Source organism: Danio rerio, chromosome 12 (assembly GCF_052040795.2).
Source record: "Danio rerio strain M-AB ecotype USA chromosome 12, GRCz13ab, whole genome shotgun sequence".
Taxonomy (NCBI): Eukaryota; Metazoa; Chordata; class Actinopteri; order Cypriniformes; family Danionidae; genus Danio; species Danio rerio.
Window position 1 is genome coordinate 21,985,665 of NC_141032.1, and position 20,771 is coordinate 22,006,435.

Below are 20,771 nucleotides of genomic sequence, written 5' to 3' on the forward strand. Positions count from 1 at the left end.
GAATTTGTCCAGGACATCAGGGTTACACCCCTGCTCTTTACGAGAAATGCCATGGGATTTTTCATGACCACAAAGAGTCAGGACCTCGGTTTAACATTTCATCCGAAAGACAAAATGTTAAAAATGGTAGCGTAAATTTATTGTTAATAACATGCCAAAACATGGCATGTGGTAAAACTTGTTAGCTAATGCCAGCAATATGATTCTAGATCATTTACTTCAAATCCATTTTAACAAAATACATACACATGCAATTTATGCTAGCCAAATTGTAAATATGCTGGCAATGTTAAAACAGGTTAGCCACATGGCAAAACATGAAACTTGTGAAATGTTAAACATGCTAGAAACAAAGAAAATCTTCAAATTTTAAGCTTTCAAACATGTATTTGACACTTTCAGACCTTGCTTTGTCAAGCCAACACCAATGTTTGTCATCAAACTAATCTAGTTTGACATTCTGGAAATGTATTGTAGGTTTATGAGGCCATCATAACAAGTAAATTATAAAACACAAAGTTAATGCTGAAACTAAAACATTTGCAGATTCTTTGCAAAGATGTATTTTTATGTCTTAATAGTGTGTGGGCTTTTTCTGCATCATAATTAGACTAGGGCATATTTTCCATGCAGCTTTTTTTTTTTTTTTCGCTAATGGTTATTTAGAGCACATTTGTTTAAATGGCCATACAGTGCAGCATAAGTAGGGTCATTTGCCACATCTATGCATCTGCACCATATGGGCAGTGGAGATCACGCAGGTGTTAAAGATCGTCACATCTGCAGTCTTCCAGGGGTTAGACTACATGTCTGCTTTGATTCGCCCATGAGAGTAATAATATCTATTTCACCCTGAGTACACACATAGCTCAGCTGTAGACCTGCTATGAGGAACACACTTTCAAGAGTTCTAACTTAGCTGATGATTGATTATAAGCAAGTTTGGCATGCTGTCCCAGGAGAGAACCCTGAGCTCGAAGGTTCTTGAGCCCTGGGCTCCCTCCCGTTTGGAGGAAGAGAGGGGAGCCTTGAGCACAGGTAGATCTCAACAACTCCCCCTTGATAAGAGCTGATGACTAAAAATTGAATGCTATTAAAAAATATGCTGCATTATGAGATTACCTGTCTTGCAAATTTAGATTTATCAATTTACTTGTGCATGTTTTTGGAATGTGGGAGGAAACCGGAGGACCCGAGGAAAACCCACGCAAGCGTGGGAAGAACATGCAAACTACACACAGAAACGACCACCAGCCTGTTAAAGGACTAGAACCGGTGACGTTCTTGCTGTGAGGCGACAGTGCTAGTCACTGGGCCACCGTGTTGCCCTATGGAGGGAAAGGTGAAAAGGTAGGGGTTGAAGGGAGGATTCTTCAAATCGAAGATGACTGTAGTGAAAAAACCCTGGCTCTTATAGTGGGTTAGGAATGGCCTGATTGGTGGATCATGATTGCTAATGGAGAACCAGCCGTGTTCAATCATAATCACGTGCTCCTCTCACAATTAGTTTATGAATAAACTTCACTTCAAGAGTTCACACTTAGCTGATGATTGATTATAAGCAAGTTTGGCATGCTGTCCCAGGAGAGAGCCCTTAGCTCGAAGGTTTTTGAGCCCTGGGCTCCCTCCCGTTTGGAGGAAGAGAGGGGAGCCTTGAGCTCAGGTAGATCTCGACAACTTCCCAAAATGCTCCACTCGGGACAGCAGCCGCATATTTGAAGAACCCCCCAAAAGGCAGTGGAGATTAATGCAATATCCGGCTGCTGAAAAAGTGATGCTAGAATAGCTTGAAGGAGCAATTGAGACTGGTGTGGGTATAAAAATTAACTCAGAGTGGTCATTCTACTGGAGTGGTGTGCTGGCAGATGGCTTATGTATGACTATGTGTGCTTCCGGGGCAGAATTAATTGCAAGGACCAGCGGGAGAGTGAGTGGGATAAGTGTAAAAGTTTAGAACGGATGTGGTGAGCTCTGTAAAAGAGGCTTACTATGGTAGTGATGAAAAATGAAGCTATGAGGTTCTGCAGAGCTGGCAGCTGCAGATAAGTGGTGAAAAGCAGTTAACTGATTAACTGCTTCGGCAGTCCAAGGGGGGTGTGTCAGTAGTGGTATGGATAAATGGTAGTGTGCATGAGCTCCGGTGGAGCGACACTGCTGCAGCAGTGGTGCAGGGGGGATGAAGCTTGGCTGAGCGTCTCTGCTGCAGCAGAGGTGTAATGGAAGTCAGTATTTGGAAGGGAAATACGCCTCCGCAGAGATGTTTAACTGCTTTGGCAGTGCTGGAGAGTGTATCAGTAGTGGATTGCTAAGTGGAAGTGTATATGCGCTCGCTGAGCGTCACTGCTGCGGCAGTGATGTAGAGGGCAGTGATGCTCGGCTGAGCGTCTCTGCGACTGCAGAGGTGCGGTGGTAGTCAGTAATAAGGGAAGAATACGCTTCTGCAGAAGCGTTTTAACTGCTTTGGCAGTGCTGGGAGTGTCAGAAGTGGTATAAGTGTAATGGTAGTGTACATGAGCTCCAGCAGAGCGTCACTGCTGCAGCAGTGGTGCAGGGGGTGTAAATGATGCTCGGCTGAGCGTCTCTGCTGCTGCAGAGGTGCAATGGAAGTCAGTATCTGGAAGGGAAATACGCCTCCGCAGAGACGTTTAACTGCTTTGGCAGTGCTGGAGAGTGTATCAGTAGTGGATTAATAAGTGGAAGTGTATTTGCGCTCGCTGAGCGTCACTGCTGCGGCAGTGATGTAGAGGGGTGTAATGGTCGGCTGAGCATCTCTGCGGCTGCAGAGATGCGGTGGAAGTCAGTATCTAAAGGGAAGTGCGCTTTGGAGACCTGATTAACTGCTGAGTAGCAGATAGGAATGAGGCTCGGTAGAGCGACTCTGTGGCTGCAGAGGTGCATAGGTATTCAGAGTCTGGTGCATTATATGTGTGAAAGCAATGCATGTTCCCGCTAAGCCTTTACAGCTGTATTATTGCGGGGAGTGTGGTGATGGAAAATAAACTGATACTACAATGCAATGTAATTAAGTGGAGCTGCTGTAAAGGTGTGATGGTGGTCAGTATGTAAGCAATACGAGTTCCCGCTAAGCCTTTACGGCTGTATTGTTGCGGGGAGTGTGGTGATGGAGAATAAATTGATGCTACAATGCAATGTAATTAAGTAGAGCTGCTGTAGAGGTGTGATTGTAGTCAGTATGGAAGCAATACTAGTTCCCGCTACGCCTTTACGGCTGTATTATTGCGGGGGAGTGTGATAACGGTTAAATTTTTGAAAGTGTATGTGAGCTCTTAAAGAGCTTCACTGCTGTGGCAGTGGGAGCTTGGGGCTACCCCTGTGTGAATCCGAGCTGCGGAGAGTGAGTGCAAGTGAAATTGAAAGATTATGAAGAGGAAGAGAAGGAAAGTTTAATAAAATAAAAAGGGAAGTTTAGTAAAAATGAGTCCTATGCAACTAAGACAGAAAGTAGGGAGAACAGACAGAGTCGTGCTGCTTGGAAACTAGGTTGAAGTCTGCAACCGAGAATCAGCTGGGCTTCTATGAGGTAATATTGGCTGAGGCAAATTGAGGATTTAAAGGTGTAAGAGGACCAATGACAGAGTTATATCTGTTGTTGGAAGACTGTTCAGGCAGGGCGTCACTGCTGCAGCAATGGTGCAGGGGGGAAATAATCTCAGCAGAGCTTCTCTGCAGTTACAGAAGTGCAATAAAACCAGTGGTGCAGATAATTAAGGCTAAAAGGGTATCTCTGCAGTTGCAGCTCAGGCAAAGCTTAACTGTTGCAGCGGTGATGCAGAGGGAGAATAAGGCTCGGCAAAGCGTCTCTGCTGTAGCAGAGGTGCAGTGGTACTCAGTATTGGAGCCTCACGCGGAAATGTTAAGTACTATTAGCAGTGATATGTCGAGATGAAAGTAAAAAAGGGGCTCAGCTAGAGCATCACTGCAGTTTCAGTGATGTTAATGGGTTGTTTAGTTCAGCGGAGCCCTCAACAGTTGATTTTGGAAAGTTTTTAGTGCTCCGCAGCAACGTTAAATACTGCCTTTAGTGATATGTAAAGATGAAGGTGAATAAGGCTTAGCTAGAGGGTCACTGCGGTAGCAGTGGTGCTATGGGTGTGCAACTCTGCGGAGCGTTTCTGCAGCTGCATCGATGTAGTGGGCCAGTATGGAGGCAACTTGTGCTCCTGCAGAAGCATTTACTGCTGTATTAGTGCGGGGAGTGTAATGATAGTGGTATTTAGAAAATTTGTAAGTGTATGTGAGCTAATTTAGAGCGTTCCTGTTGCAGCAATTGAAACTCGAGACAACCCCTGAATTGGTCGGAGCTGTGGTGAATGAAAGTGAATAGAAGTATGGGATAGTTCAAATTGGAGAGAAAAAGTTAATGCTAGAAAAACAGAGGAAGGGTAGTGAAGGAGCTCCTATGTTAAATAGGAAGGGAAATAGGAAGGAAATGACAGAGTCATACTTATACCCAGTAATGCATGATGGTGGAAGTTGGCTGGAGAGGATCGGCTGGGCTTCCCTGAGATAGTATTGCTCTTCTGTGGTGTAAAAATGCTAAGAAGTTTAGAATGGGTGTGTGGGGGAACGGATACCATCCTGCATCCCTTCATCCTGCAAAGTTAGATCAGATGTGGTTAGGTGTATTGTTGAATTAAAATGTCATACTTGGTTCAGAAGACTTCAAAAATTAAAAAAGGCTAGTGTGAATATGGCATTGAGGGTGTGGGCTATGTGAGTGGAAAAGTATAATTTGCAAAGAGCGTGAATGTATTTAGAAATGGATGTGGAGTGTAATAGGTTGGATGAGGGTCAGCTTCTGCAACCAGCTGACATGATCTCTGAAATGAGAAAAACAAGAGAGAATCAGAGCTGATATCCATGCGGTGCGTCTTAATAAGAGCATGGGCAAAAGTGTCTTTGTTAATGCATGGTACGATAGCCTCATTGTTGCAATGTGCAAAGATAGTAAAGGTGGGCATTCGTCCCTCCTACGGATGGCAGATTAATGGGAAATCTGCTCGTCTAGTGGTCCTGATGTACCTCTTGAAGACTGAGTAGGTGGAGTTATAGTGGAGTTTAAACCCCTTGGTGATATAGAAATTGCTTAAAATGTATCTAACGCAGAGTCAATGGATGAAACATCAGACATGTCAGAAATGTCCTCCTCTCATTCGTGGAAGTCAAAGCGGGAAGTTTTGTTTCTTTGACGGTTTCACATCTAACCGACTTGCCATTATAAGCTTATGGCTTATAAGTGTATGAACATGAGTTACTGGGGCATATTACAATTGGACTTCTATGCCTAATGCGCTGAATTTTTTAATTAATTAATTAATTTATTTATTTATTAATTAATTAATTAATTAATTAATTAATTAATTAATTAATTAATTAATTAATTAATTAATTAATTAATTAATTTATTTATTTATTTATTTATTTATTTATTTATTTATTTATTTATTTATGTATTTATTTATGTATTTATTTATGTATTTATTTATGTATTTATTTATTTTTTTTATTTCTTGATTTATACATTTTATAATTATTTATTTTCTTTATCATTTATTTATTTATTTATCATCTGCCAACATCAAACCCTGAACTTAAAATTGTCACCATTTAGTATTAACTGTGTGAATGGAATGTTAGTTATGGGCTTTACTTTATTCCAGAAATAGTATTACTTTGGAAACTTAACGTAATAAAATCACAAGCATATCCAGTTCATTCACAAAGTCTTTGCCACAGGGTCCATTCATGAGCTTGTCAAGAGAGAGGGCGGGACCATCTCAAGTTTTTGAGAGCTCATTGGGTGGTGACGCTTCTCCTTTCAGCTATTGGCTCAAAGGAGTGTCAAAGTTGCATAAAAAGGCCGGCGGCCATTTTGTTTGCCAGAGAACTAGTGTTATGACTGGAAACGCTACTCTATTGAACGCACCACAGCGACTAGTTTGGAGGATTAACATGGATGTTTATCAACGTATGAATAAGTTGTGGACTGATGTTTTAAAGATTGGATTGCCAGGCCCTTGATTGAGAGGTAAGTCATTCTATTCACGCTAAATTCATCCTTCAAAGATGAATGTTTAATCTTAGTTGTAGTTTGCAAGGCTTCCCTTTAAAAAGTGTCATGTACGTTACCACTGGTGCACCGCTAAAAGAGAGTTCAGCTTGGATCGCCGGCATCGAGAGTTTAGGCAGAGTTCATGGATGGTGATCGAGTTTTGACTGATCTTGTTGGAGAATTGGGTTGAAGACGCAGAGATTGCACTGTGTGTGGCAATATTCAATTCAATTCAATCCAGCTTTATTTGTATAGTGCTTTTACAATGTAGATTGTGTCAAAGCAGCTTCACATAAATGGTCATAGTAACTGGAACAGTGTGGTTCAGTAACTGGGACAGTGTGGTTCAGGTTTTAGTGTTTAAGTTCAGTTCAGTTCAGTTTAGCTCAGTTCAGTTAGATTTAATCATTACTAAGAGTTCAAACACTGAAGAGCCAATTCATCGATGCGTAGCTCTACCAATCCTGAACCATGCGAGGCAGTGGCGACAGCGGAGAGGGAAAAAAAAAAACTTCACCTGATGGGAGTGAAGAAAAAAATCCTTGAGAGAACCAGACTCAGTTGGGCACGACCATTTTAATTTCTCCGCTGGCCAAAAGTCTTGTGCAGAACTTCATTCGCCGTGGTTTAGGCTGGAAGATGGCCTCAGTGAAGACTCGTCTGTCCCTGGAGCGTCGCTGGAATCAGACTCATGTTCTCCACTCCCCACGACCATCAGCGCAGCAGCAGCTCAGGATATGGCCTGGTCCCGGATATGGAATCCTTGGGATCATCACGTCGCTGGTCTTGGATCCAATCAGTGACTCCGCATAATCTGAGGACCTCGGGATGAGTATCCCCAGGTGAAAATAGAGAATAAAGAAAATAATTAGCGTAGCTGCTGTTCATAGTGTATATAAGCAAGATGCAGAAGCCAGTGTGGAACCCGCTAGGTGATGCATTGAGTGTATGCTTTACTAAACAGATAGGTCTTTAATCTAGTTTTGAACTGGGAGAGTGTGTCTGAGCCTCGGACATTATCAGGAAGGCTATTCCAGAGTGTAGGAGCCATGAAAGAGAAGGCTCGACCTCCTTTACTTGATTTTGCTATTCTTGGTACTACCAGAAGCCCTGAATTTTGAGATCTTAAAGAGCGAGTTGGTTTGTAGTGAGACAGAAGGTTGGTTAGATAAACAGGAGCTAGATTATTTAGAGCTTTATAGGTGAGAAGTAATATTTTAAATTCAATACGAAACTTAACAGGCAGCCAGTGTAAGGAGGATAAAATTGGGGTTATATGATCATATTTTCTAGACCTGGTCAGAACTCTGGCTGCTACATTTTGTACTAATTGAAGTTTGTTAATAGAGGATGCTGGGCAGCCAGCAAATAGAGCATTACAGTAATCCAGTCTCGAAGTCATTAAAGCATGGACTAGCTTTTCTGCATCTGAGATGGATAGCATATTTCGTAATTTAGCGATATTTCTCAGATGAAAGAAGGCAGTTTTTGTGACATGGGATATATAGTTTTTAAAAGTTAGATTGCTGTCTAATATGACACCCAGATCTTTTATAGTAGAGCTAAAACTAACTTTGTATCCCTCTAATTGTAAATTGAGTTGCGAGATCTGCTGTGTGCAAGATTTAGGCCCAATAAGTAATAATTCTGTTTTGTCGGAGTTTAAGAGAAGAAAATTGTTGGTCATCCAGTCTTTGATGTCTTTGATACACTCCGTTAGTTTAAAAAGTTCAGACGTCTCGTCAGGTTTAGTTGAAATATATAATTGAGTATCATCTGCATAGCAGTGAAAGCTGATCCCATGTCTTCTAATAATGTCTCCCAGAGGTAGCATGTAAATTGTAAACAGTAAAGGGCCTAAAACTGATCCTTGAGGCACCCCATACTTTACTGGGCAGATTTGTGAAGGCTGTCCATTAAGATTCACAAAGTGGTAGCGGTCAGTTAAGTATGACTTAAACCATTGTAGAGCCTGTCCCTGGACACCTGTAGACTTTAAGCGATTTATGAGGATATAGTGGTCAATGGTATCAAATGCCGCACTAAAATCGAGTAAAACTAATAGCGAGACGCACCCTCGGTCAGCAGCTAAAAGTAAATCATTGGTTATTTTCACTAAGGCGGTTTCTGTACTGTGGTGAGCTCTGAAACCTGACTGAAACACTTCAAAAATATTGTTTGTCTGCAGAAAAGAGCATAATTGAGTGGAAACAACTTTTTCTAGTATTTTAGACATAAATGGAAGATTTGAAATAGGCCTATAGTTAGCTAAGTTGTTGGTGTCTAGTTGCGGTTTCTTAATAATAGGCTTAATAACAGCTAGCTTGTAAGAGTTTGGAACATGGCCTATAGATAAAGAAGAGTTGATAATGTAAAGAAGAGGTTCTCCTATAGCAGGTAGCAGCTCTTTCAGTAATTTTGTTGGAATTGAGTCCAGCATACACGTTGCTGGTTTAGAGCTATTTATAATTTTTACTAACTCTTCATGTTCTATGATTTTGAAGCAGTGTAGGTTATTATTATGATTTAATGAAATATTTACAGGATTTGGAGTATAAGCCGGTGCAGAAAGTTTGGCATCTCCTATTTTCTGTCTAAAGCCTTCTATTTTATTACTGAAAAAATTCATGAAGTCATCACTACTAATTTGCGGTGGAGTAGTTTGTTCCAAGGATGACCGATTATTTGCTAATTTAGAGATGGTGTTAAATAAAAATCTAGGATTGTTATGATTATTTTCTATCAGTTTGCGCAGGTGCTCGGTCCTGGCAGATTTTAGAGCCCTCCTATAGCTGGACATACTGTCTTTGTACGCAATTCTAAAGACCTCTAAATTAGTTTTTTTCCATTTACGTTCCAGGGCGCGGGTTGCTGTTTTGAGCGCACGAGTATGACTATTATACCATGGTATAGTTTTAATCTCTCTAGCCTTTTTTAATTTGATGGGTGCCACAGTATTTAGTGTGCTAGTAAAGATGGCATCCATACTGCTGGTTACTACATCAAGATCATTTGAGTTTGCGGGTGCATTACGAAATAGAGAGAGATCAGGTAAGTTATTTATAAATTCATCTTTAGTTGACGGAACAATAGTTCTACTAGGGCGGAGTATTGGAGCGGGTTTGCTGATTTCAGGTAAACACAGCTTATATAGTAAGAGGTAGTGATCTGTAATATCATCACTTTGTTTTATTTTATCAGTTTTGACTAGTAAGTCAGAAATAAAATCTGAAAATTCTTTTAGAAATTTGACATAGGGTCCTGGGGGTCTATATATGGTGATTAAAGCGAGAGATAACATAGGTTTTTGTATAGTATCTGGAAGCTGAACATTAAGCGATAATACTTCAAAGGAGCTAAACATAAGTCCGTCTCCCTGTTTAAAATTAAGGAAATCACTAAAGATTGATGCAACTCCACCACCACGACCAGTTTGACGAGCCTCATGTTTATATAAGAATCCTGGAGGAGTTGCTTCATTTAAGCTAATATAGTCATTTTGTTTCAGCCAGGTTTCAGTGAGACAGAGTGCATTAAGATTGTTTTCTGTTATTATTTCATTAATGATAAGTGCTGTAGGTGCAAGTGACCTGATGTTTAGGAGACCAAGTTTTACGAAATTTGTATTTTCACTTTCTACTGGTTTTTCTGGTTTGATTCTTACTAGATTTTTTCTGGAGCACACAGTACGTTTATTTCTTAATCTAATAATACGAGGAACAGACACAGTCTCTATAGGATTTGCCAGATATGCGTTACTGATGTTTAAGTGGGGTGAACAAGAGTCTAGGTGGCTATAACGTGAATTTTGTGAATTTTTACCTGCTAGTCAGATGGTGCGAAGTAATCTGGAGATGTTGTCCGACAGGAGTTCAGCTCCGGCTCGACTGGGGTGCAGGCCGTCAGGACGGAAGAGCCTAGGACGCTCCCAGAAAAGATTCCAGTTATTAGCAAAGAGCAATTTCTGTTCTTTACACAATGTTATTAGCCATTCATTCAAAGCTAAAAGTCTACTGAACCTTTCATTTCCTCGGCGGTAGGTAGGAAGCGGCCCAGAAACGATGATCTGCGTGGCGGGCGAGGTGCGTCGAACCGTCTCGATCAGGCTCCTGAAGTCCTTCTTCAGGATCTCCGACTGCCGGAGCCCGGTGTCGTTTGTCCCCACGTGGAGGACAATGGCACCAGGGCTCTCGGCAGCGCCCAGGATGGTTGGAATCTGTGTAGAAATATTTCTCACACGGGCACCAGGAAAGCAGAAAGTACGTACTTTATTACCTTTTGAGGAGGCGGCACGGACGTGACGAACGATCGAGTCACCGATGATGGCCACATCGGGACCCGACTCGCGGAGAGGGGAGAAGCGGTTCTCCGTGGAGATCTCGAACACAGGAGGAGACGTTCTGCCCCGGGATCTGAGAAGCACCTTGCACCCAGGCGCCCTGGTAGCCGGGTGTCGGCGTGAACGACGCCTGGCTGAGCCGCGCCCCGGGTGCGCTGGACCTGGACAGAGAAGGATGCGGGGTTGAGGTAGAGGGAATGATGTAGTTGTAATTTCCACGTACCTTAGGTGATGAGACGGCCTTAGCATTAGGTACAACAAGAAGTTGTTCCCGTAGCCGCGACCGTCTTACCACCAGCGCCCGGATCTGGGACTCCACTTCTTCCAGCTCCAGCTCCAACGCCTCCATCTATGCTTCTCCTGCACACAAGGACAGAGACAGAAGCGACATTTTACGGGGTAAAGAGCAAAGCCAGAAGTCAAAAGTGTATGGTAAAAGAGGTCGGTAGCTTTAGCTGACCAGTGCGCTAGCAGGCTAAAGCTACAAACAACAGGCGGATGCTCGAGGGACAGACCGTTTTTAAAGCAGTTTTGTTTGTATAAATGTATTAAGGGTTTGGTCACCCTAAGTAGGAGAGACAAATACTTAGCAAATGAGGAAGAATTTTATGATTAAGATTTAAATTGCGAGTAAATAGCAAGTCCAAACTTCAAGCACACACAGTGTGTGACCGAACGGAGACAGTGACGCCAGTGACGTCACTCGAGCATGCGCCGAGCATGCGCACTCAATATGAAGTTGTAGTTGGAGAAGTTGTTGTAGCAGTAGCATCTGATGCAGTGCAGTGTATTCTTCAAATCGAAGATGACTGTAGTGAAAAAACCCTGGCTCTTTATAGTGGGTTAGGAATGGCCTGATTGGTGGATCATGCATGCTAATGCAGAACCAGCCGTGTTCAATCATAATCACGTGCTCCTCTCGAAATTAGTTTATGAATAAACTTAACTTGGGATATCTTGACTTAAATTATGACCTCAGCTTTGCGGTCCTCCTCATTTTGTTAACTTAAAAAATATGCCAAGTTTGAATGCAACTTTCAAAAGTGTTTTTGAAAAATGTAATAATAGGGTGACGCAGTGGCGCAGTGGTTCGAGCCTCGGCAAGGTCAGTTGGCATTTTGGTGTGGAGTTTGCATGTTCTCCCTGCTCTGATTGGGTTTCCTCCAGGTGCTCTTTTTCCCCCTCAAGTCCAAAGACATGGTATAGGTGAATTGAGTAAGCTAAAATTTTCCATAGTGTATGTGTGTGCATGAGAGTGTATGGATGTTTTCCAGTGATGGGTTGCAGCTGGAAGGGCATCCGTTGCATAAAACATAAGTTGGCGGTTCATTCTGCTGTGGCGACCCTAAATAAATAAAGGGACTAAGCCGAAAAAAATGAATGAATGAATTAATTAAATGAATGAAGTTCAATAATAATCAAGATAGAATTACTCTTTGAACTGTTTAAACACATTTTTACATTTCTGTTTAACGGAGAGAATTTTTTTTCAACACATTACTGAACATAATAGTTTTAATAACTAATTTCTAATAACTGATTTATTTTATCGTTGCCATGATTACAATAAATAATATTTTACTATGTATTTTTCAAGACATGTCTATACAGCTTAAAGTGACATTTAAAGGTGTAACATGATTAATTAGGTTAACTAGGCAAGTTAGGCTATTTAGGCAAGTAATTGTATAATGATGGATTATTCTGTAGACTATCGAAAAACAATTGCTTAAAGGGGATAATAACATTGACCTCAAAATGATTTTAAAAAATTTTAAAAACTGCTTTTATTCTACCTGAAATAAAACAAATAAGACTTTCTCCAGAAGAAAAATTATTATCCGACATACTGTGGAAATGTCTTTGCCCTGTTAAACATCATTTGGGAATTATTTAAAAATTTAAAAATAGGGGCTAATAATTCACTTCAACTGGCTGCCAATCACAGATGATCCACTGGTATTTTCAAATACAACCATATGCAAAGAATCTTCCTTAAATTATTATATATTTAGGAAGAGGCGGTTTTGTGAACAAAAAATGTCTTTTTCATATCAGAGATCAGAAGAGATCGACCAGGGATGCGTTTCCCAAAACATCATTAGCCAACTAAGCCAACAAATTACATAATTAAAAACATAGTTCAGTGAATCTGCGTTTCCCGAATCCATCGTTCCAACAAACATTTGTAAATAGCCCCACAAACGTGTGTTGTTTGAGCTACAACTCTAAACCTGTGGTTAGAAAACTTCCTGATTGTTTTCTATTTCGAGTCATGCCCTTAATGCCCAATTCCTTTTATAACAGTTCACCATCCACTTTGAATGATTTTGAAATTAGTTGTCTTTCTTACAATTTAAGTATTTTGCTCTCAAATTCAATTGTTCAATCTTCAGACCTTTTTATGTTTTAATCAACATAGTTCCAAATGATGGATCTCTGACAGAGTTTGACAGAGTACTACAGAGACCTAAACACAGAAAATATTTTGAAAAATGTTGAAACAGTCACCATTGAATTCCGTAATACTTGTTTTTCCCACTGTGTAAGTTAACGGTTATAGGTTTTAAACATTTTAAATATCTTTTATTTTTCAACATGATAAAGAAACTCATAAAGATTTGAAATAATCCGAGTGTGTGTAATTTTTTCTGGTTGATCTACCCCTTTAAATAACCTTGAAACAGGTGAGCTACAACCACATAAGAAAAGCAGACCAGTGAACACTCCTGCCAACCAAGAACAGCAAACTGAGGCTAAAATTCACACAGTAACATCAAAATGGAATTACACAAGATTGGTAAAAGGTTTTCTGGTACAGTATGATGAGTATCCTTTTTGATGTGACACTGTAGTGGAAGTGTCAGAACTTGAAAGCATAATCCATCCTGCCTCGTTTTGGTGATTTAGACTAGTGGTGTAATTGTGTGACAAAAACATTTTTTGGCACACTTTATGCCCATTAGTTCTAGTTGAGCATCATTAGAGACACCACAGCCTATACCTGAGTAAAGTAGAGTTGAGTAGAGTCCTGACATCCATTTCTGTATGACTATAGTGTCTACTCATCTTGTAATAGAAAGTTTCAGATGGATTATGAGGTATTTCACAAAGCTCAAACCAATTACTTCACTATTCTCAATAGGCCTGGGATGTGTTGGATGGGAGATTATTAAGTTATTGTGTATATCTTGTGTTTCAGTACCAAGTGAATCAGGACTGCCATAAAAAGAATGCGTAATCACCCTGATAGATCAGTTCAGGCTTTGCAAAAGGCCACATCACAGCTGCAAAAGAGCTGCAAATCAACATCAAGTCTGCCATCTGAAACAAGTCCATAACATTGATCTGCTCTTGATCTTCTCCAGTTTACAACCATCCTGCTGTATGTGAGAAGATGTTGCATTGTGGGAAAACAGAAGAAAGAATGTTGTTTATTTTTAAGTTATCTGGCCGTTTATGCATACAATCTTTTTAAAAAACAACTTATTACACTTAAAAAATAATCTTTTTTTATTTCCACTCAAACTGAGACAACCGATTACAAGCAATATTAAGAATTCAATTCAACATTCTGTGAAGTGATTCCACAAGGTTTAAAAGCAGTCTACTTGCATTTCCTTTTAAAATCTCTGCATGTAGAAAGAAAACATATAAAAAATATAAACATTTTCCTGAATGAATCACTGATGGACTCTGAGATTGACTTGCTCATCATTACAGTCAGCACAGACCAAATGTATGGCAGTAATTTGTTTGGTACTCTAGCTTTTAAGTACCATTTTCTTTGGAGAAAATGATTGCAGCAAACATAGCTGACCGCTTGGTGACCGCATGTATTTTGTGCGTTTATAGCATCCGTATACTTATAGCAAGCAGTCACAGAAAGGTCAAAATACATTGACTTCAGCCATTAGAAAGTATACAGTGAATTTCCAAGGTAGTTCATGTTCAAAGCGCAGTTGTGAATGTGAAACAGTCAAATAAAAGCAAACAATTTTTGTGCAAATTATATCGAAGACCATTGCAAATCATTCACGTTTCAGTGTAAATGCAAGCTTTGATGTTTTGCTTCCTTTAGATGGTTTTCCATCTGAAATTTTTCCTTTTGTTGTTACGTTTTATAAAAAAAATCCTTTGGATAGTTTCCCTTTGTGCATTATGGAAGAATGTTAAGAGCTGCTCTTCTCTGTTTACTGATTCAAATATCACCATATTTCTATCTAGAGTTTCAAGATTTGCTCAATTTATGACAAACTGATTAAAATTTTAATATTCGTGAAAAAGTTGTGTTGGTGGATGGTTGCCCAGCGTGGGCCAAGGTTAGGTTTGGGTGGGCTGAATGTCTGTTTTCTTTTAAATTACAGCAAAATGTTATTCTACAAACCACATCCAAGCATCCAGTTAAATGTAGCAGTATATTAGATTGGAAAAATAACCATGTCTCACCTGGAACAGTCCAGCTTAAGCTTGAAGTAATTTTTTGGGGGAATCACAGCCTTTATGCTGTATGTCCACCTAATGTAGCAGAAGAGCTGACCTTGAAGGACACAGACACTAGAGGTTCTGAGACATGAGGACACTGGGTTATTGTGTGCAAAACACCTTCATGGCGACAATTCCATGTTATAGATTTGCAAAAAAAATTAAACATTTGGCGTTTTTGTGTGGAGTTTGAATGTTCTCCCTGCGTTCGCATAGGTTTCCTCCAGGTGCTCTGGTTTCCCCCACAGTCCAAAGACATGCGGTACAGGTGAATTGGGTAGGCTAAATTGTCCGTAGTGTATGAGCGTGAATGAGTGTGTGGATGTTTCCCAAAGATGGGTTGCGGCTGGAATAAATGGACTAAGCCGAAAAGAAAATGAAGGAATGAAGCAAATAAATAATTAAACATTTTGTTTTTAGCAGATATAATTTTGTAACACAAAACACATGACAATTGTGTTTCCAATACCTCCTGAAATTCTTTTTTAAAATTAAGCTTGTGCTCATGATGACAATTGCTGTTTTTTTTACAAATAAATGTGGCATGGAAGTTTCTCAATAGACTTTTTATGAGGTTACTTTAATTCTGGCAAATGGGAAATGTACTCTTTTGACCCATGATGACCAAACCTATATTTTTTTAAACAGTGTGGCTATTTTATGGAACAGTTCTAACCGGATGTGATTATTATGAGTCTAAGCAATTCAGGAACTGTTGATCTACTGGGGCTTTAATGCACAACTATTTCTAGAATTTAAAGAGAATGGTCCAAAAAAAGAGAAAATATCCAGTGAGCAGTTCAGGGTGCAAATTAAATATTGATGCCAGAGGTCAGATGAAAATGCCCAGACTGGTTCCAGCTGACAGAAAGGCAACAGGAACTCAAATAACCACTCGTTACATTTAAGGTATGGACATGTCTTTGAACAGACGTTGAACCTTGAGGAAGATAGGCTACAGCAGCAGAAGACTACACAGGATGCCACTCCTATCAGCTAAAAACAGGAAACTGAGGTTACAATTCGCACAGGCTCACCATAATTGGACAACAGAAGATTGGAAAAAATGTTCCCTGGTCTTATGAGTCTCGATTTTTGTTGCAACATTTGGATGGTAGGGTCAGAATTTGGCATCAACAACTTGAAAGCATGGATCCATCCTGCCTTTTATCAATGGTTAAGGCTGCTGCTGGTGGTGTAATGGTGTGATGAATATTTTCTTGGCACACATTAGCCCCATTCGTACCAATTGAGCATCATGTCAACACCACAGCCTATTGTTGCTGACCATGTCCATCCCACAGTACCCATCTTCTGATGGCTACTTCCAGCAGGATAATGTGCCATGTCTTAAAGCCTGAATCATCTCTGACTGTTTTTTTGAACATGAAAATGAGTTCACTGTACTCAAATGGCCTCCACAGTCACCAGAACTCAATCCAATAAAGCACCTTTGGGATGTGGTGGAACGGGAGATTTGCATCATGGATTTGCATCCTGTGCTGCTGACACATCTGCAGCAAGTGCGTGATGCTATCATGTCAATATGGACCAAAATCTCTGAGGAATATTTCCAGTACCTTGTTAAATCTATGCCACAAAAGATTAAGGTTATTCTGATGGCGAAAGGAGGTCCAACTTGGTAATAGTAAGGTCTATCTAATAAAGTGTCTGGTGAGTGTGTAGTCTTACTGTTTTGCTGTATTTTTGACCAAAAACTTGGTTGAGCAAAGTAAGCTTTTTGTAAAACACATTACTATTTAGGCTAACACTTTATTTTAAATAGTCCTCATTACTTTCCATGTACTACATAGTAATTAGTATTAATGAAGCACAATTACATGCAACTAACCCTAAACCCAACCTGCATTGAGTAAGTATTTGTGCAGTAAATAATTAATTATTACTCGGCACTTAAATGAAAAATTACACTGTAAAAAGGTGACTTTAAAATCAAGTCTAACCCCATTTACTAACTAAATTTGAATGAAAGGCAATTCTGTACAATTTTCAATATATATTATCTTTCACTTTAATGATACTAGTTAAAACTAATAGAATATTCACGGCCATTGTATTAACTTTTTTTTTTAGTATTTCCAGTGACATTGATGGAATAAACTACATTTTATGAATAACCACAAGGAATCTTTTGTGTCTCTAAAGTCAGACAGTTCTTACAATTCACAAAAGTTTTTCTATTGTATCAAGACCTTCATGTTTCTAGGAAGCTCCGGTATGTAATTTTAGTTTGCAAGTAATCATTACTGTCTACAATCAGTGTAAAATTAGATTTTTTTTCCCCTCACTATAATCTACCACAACTTTTTATGTGCCTCACACCTTTGTCTGTGGTTTTGTCCTGAAATACTCTGTTCTCTCTCCATGTCTCAGCTCCCCAATTGAGCAGTTGAATGTGGAAGCGCTGAAGGGGTGGGGTTAGTCGTGTCTCTCCTGAAGCCCGGGCCTCGTCTGCAGCATACAATCCATCCAGTCTTTCTCTTTTCCAACAATACACAGTACCATTTCCCAATCACTCTGCCAGTACAAAAGGTGTGTCCTCACCATCTGACTGCCTCCCACTGCCTTTTTCCTCCACATTTTCACCCAGTGCATAATCCGTCGGTCTCCTTAATGCAGATACACACATAATCCGATTGTTTCCATTCCAATGATTTTTGTATATTCCTCAACCCGGTATGTAGACTTAAAAAAATAATGACCTATGAGGCGCAGCAAATGAAAATGTTTTCTTCATGGCTGCGTGATGCACTTCTTGTAGCACTTCATTTCTATATAGTGCCTCATTTTGTTGGCAGTTTCATGTCTACGTATGGGGTGTGAACGTGACATTGCATTTTCAGTGTCACTTATGACAAAAATGAATATAATTAGCATTATCATTATTTAAATTTGTCATCAGCAAATAGTTAAACATTTTTAATTTTTTCATGGAACTCTTGTTATAAAAACAGCTGTTATCTTTTTATATTTTTGATGAAATCTTACACTGATGCAGTTAATCTACTGTGTCTATATTCAAAGTACATTTTTATATTGGATTAAGGGAATTATTGCTATGGTCTCTGATTATAACCAATTTAATATAATTTGCCTTAAAGCAAAAAAGTTACTCTCTAGGTAAAATTAAAGATAGTCGTTCTCAAAGTAATATTTAAAATAGCGGTTGTCATGTCTTGGGACCACATGACATCACTACTCACTTGCCACTGTTTTGCCATCTACCATTATTTTATTCAAATGTGAATACAAGGTAAGCATTGTAAATTCTGTCATGTAATATTATATGAGTGAGCATTCTTAATGGCAACATTCATTCAATTATTCATTTTCTTGTCGGCTTAGTCCCTTTATTAATCTGGAGTTGCCACAGCGGAATGAACCGCCAACTTATCCAGCAAGTTTTTACGCAGCGGATGCCCTTCCAGCTGCAACCCATCTCTGGGAAAAATCCACACACACATTCACACACACACACTCATACACTACGGACAATTTAGCCTACCCAATTCACCTGTACTGCATGTCTTTGGACTGTGGGAGAAACCGGAGTACCCGGAGGAAACCCACGCAAACGCAGGGAGAACATGCAAACTCCACACAGAAAGGCAACTGAGCCGAGGTTAAAACCAGCGACCTTCTTGATGTGAGGCGAACGTGCTACCCACTGCGCCACTGCGTCTAATGGCAACATATCTCTTTTAAAAACATATTTGAATTTCTGCAACGTTAAGACTAGAACAACAGTTACAGTAGCCTATAAGAATTTCTCTGACAAAGATACCCTCAGGAACTGCTTATGTGCTCTTCAGTTTTTATCTATTTCAAATATGAGATTGATTACCATATTGTGTGACATTTATAGCTATACTAAAAACAAGAACAGATAGTTCACCTCAGATATTTAAATAAAAAATGACTGGCAATAGCATAGCCTACTGTTACACGTTTATTATAGTTTAATCTAAAATACATCTTTACTTTCATTTAATTGTAAGATTTGTTTCCAAAAAAATAAATATTTAAGTTGATTCAGAGTAATTCAATTAATTTCTGGTCTCTATAAAAATTATATTTTGCTTATTGTTTTTTCTTTAGGCAGAATGAATATTCTGATTAGTTTTAAATGACATTTTTATTTTCAACCAATTCAGAACTATAATTTGAGAATTCATTCATTCATTTTTGTTTTGGCTCAGGCCCTTTATTAATCAGGGGTTGCCACAGCGGAATGAACCTCCAACTTATCCAACATATGTTGTATGCAGTGGATATCCCTTCCAGCTGCAACCCATCACTGAGAAACACCCATACTCTCTCATTCACACACACGTACACTACAGACAGTTTAGCTTACCCAATTCACCAATAGTGCATGTCTTTGGACTTGTTTAGGAAACTTGAGCACCCGGAGAAAACCCACGCAAACATGGGTAGAACATGCAAACTCCCCACAGAAATGCCAACTGACCCAGGTGAGGCTCAAACCAGTGACCTTCTTGCTGTGAGGTGACATTGCTACCTATTGCGCCACTTTTTTTTGCCCTGTTATTTAAGAATAATAAATAATAATAACAATAATAAATAAATAATAAAGTTAGCTGAAACTGTAAAGAGTCTGGTTGCAGAAAAGGTGTAGTTCCAGATGCTGCTTTATTAGGGCAAAGGGATAATTTGACAGTCAGGGTTAACAGGAGCAAATGGTATAACATAGGCAATCCAATAAAGTAATCTAGAAACACACTCATGCCAAATGGTCAGGACAGGTGGCAAAACAGCGTAACAGTAAAACAAGCAAAGGTCTAAATACATCAAAAGGCAAGATAAGAAAAATAGTAGAAAATGCTTACTTACAGTAACCAAGACTCAGCAACAGTGTGTGTGTTGTTTATTGTTCATCTGATTAGTTTTATTAAAGTGGCAGATTTGTAGTTCCCCTTCGGTTGGGGAACTCCAATGCTATTGGTGGATTTGATTTAGAAAATCCACGAATTGGGAGGATTCGGTTCAGAAGCCACTTGTCTGAAAGAGTTTGGAACAGGCCAATGAATGCCAATGAATTGTGAGCTTAAGCTTGCGCACGTGTGCTTCATTGCCAATTAACCCCGCATATAAGCACAGGTGGAGCAAGCACACGCTATCCTTTTCGCTTCAGAGACTTTTCTGATCGAGTCGATGAGGGTTCCTCTTGCTGAATACAGCGACTTCCGAGCGAATGAGTGTCTCCCAGTCCAGAGTGGCTATACGCGGCAGCAGATGGTTGAGCTGGGATTTTCCCTTACCTGGCATTCTTTGGGTCCGGTCATCCAGAGAGGTGCGTATAAGTTGCATTTTTTATTAAAAGGGCAACAAAGTCGTGCAGCACGTCCTTTTCAGGATGGCGCTCCGACTGTGCGTTTCTGGATGTGGGGGGTTTCCTGGCTCCGGATGATGGACACGATCACTGCATTACATGTTTGGGGGTCCAGCATGTTAATGTGGTGCTCGCGGGCGGTTCATGTCATCACTGCGATGCCATGACCATTGCGCAGTTAAGATCGCAGCTAGCTTTCGAAAGAGAGCGAACCACCCTAGCTTTCCCCTGCTCTGCAGCGGGCACTCAGGTAGATCTAAGGGTCCCAGCGGGAGATAATCCGCCGCCCAAGGGCTCGCGGACCTCCCGCTCCTCCAGGCGCTCCATACAACCTTTGGGCAGTGGGAGTGATCCGTCTAACCAGATGGTAGCTCTCACGCTCGCTGACACTGGAGATCACATGTCCACTGTGGCATCGGAGGGTGGACTTTCATTGTCGACGAAGATCCAGACCCGCTCGCCCCCTCCGGGCAGGTGAGCTCAGTTAAAACGGATCCTGA

General features: G+C 40.2%; 1 protein-coding gene across 1 annotated transcript; it reads right to left on the bottom strand.

Annotated features, from left to right (window-relative positions):
- Nucleotides 1-9,769: 9,769 nt before the first annotated feature.
- On the bottom strand, nucleotides 9,770-11,117 carry LOC147841372 (uncharacterized). The gene is made up of 2 exons (XM_087276219.2): nucleotides 10,093-11,117; nucleotides 9,770-9,990 (listed from the first exon to the last, which is right to left on the bottom strand). Exons 1-2 carry the CDS (start codon nucleotides 10,659-10,661, stop codon nucleotides 9,903-9,905), a joined length of 657 nt encoding a protein of 218 aa, XP_087132345.1. The 5' UTR covers nucleotides 10,662-11,117; the 3' UTR covers nucleotides 9,770-9,902.
- Between the last annotated feature and the right edge of the window lie 9,654 nt (nucleotides 11,118-20,771).

Coding starts and splice junctions, on each gene's coding strand:
- LOC147841372 (XM_087276219.2), bottom strand. CDS start 10,661: ATGCTAAGGCCGTCTCATCACCTAAGGTACGTGGAAATTACAACTACA. Junction 9,991..10,092: donor TACCGCCGAGGAAATGAAAG/GTTCAGTAGACT, acceptor GGAGCGTCCTAG/GCTCTTCCGTCCTGACGGCC.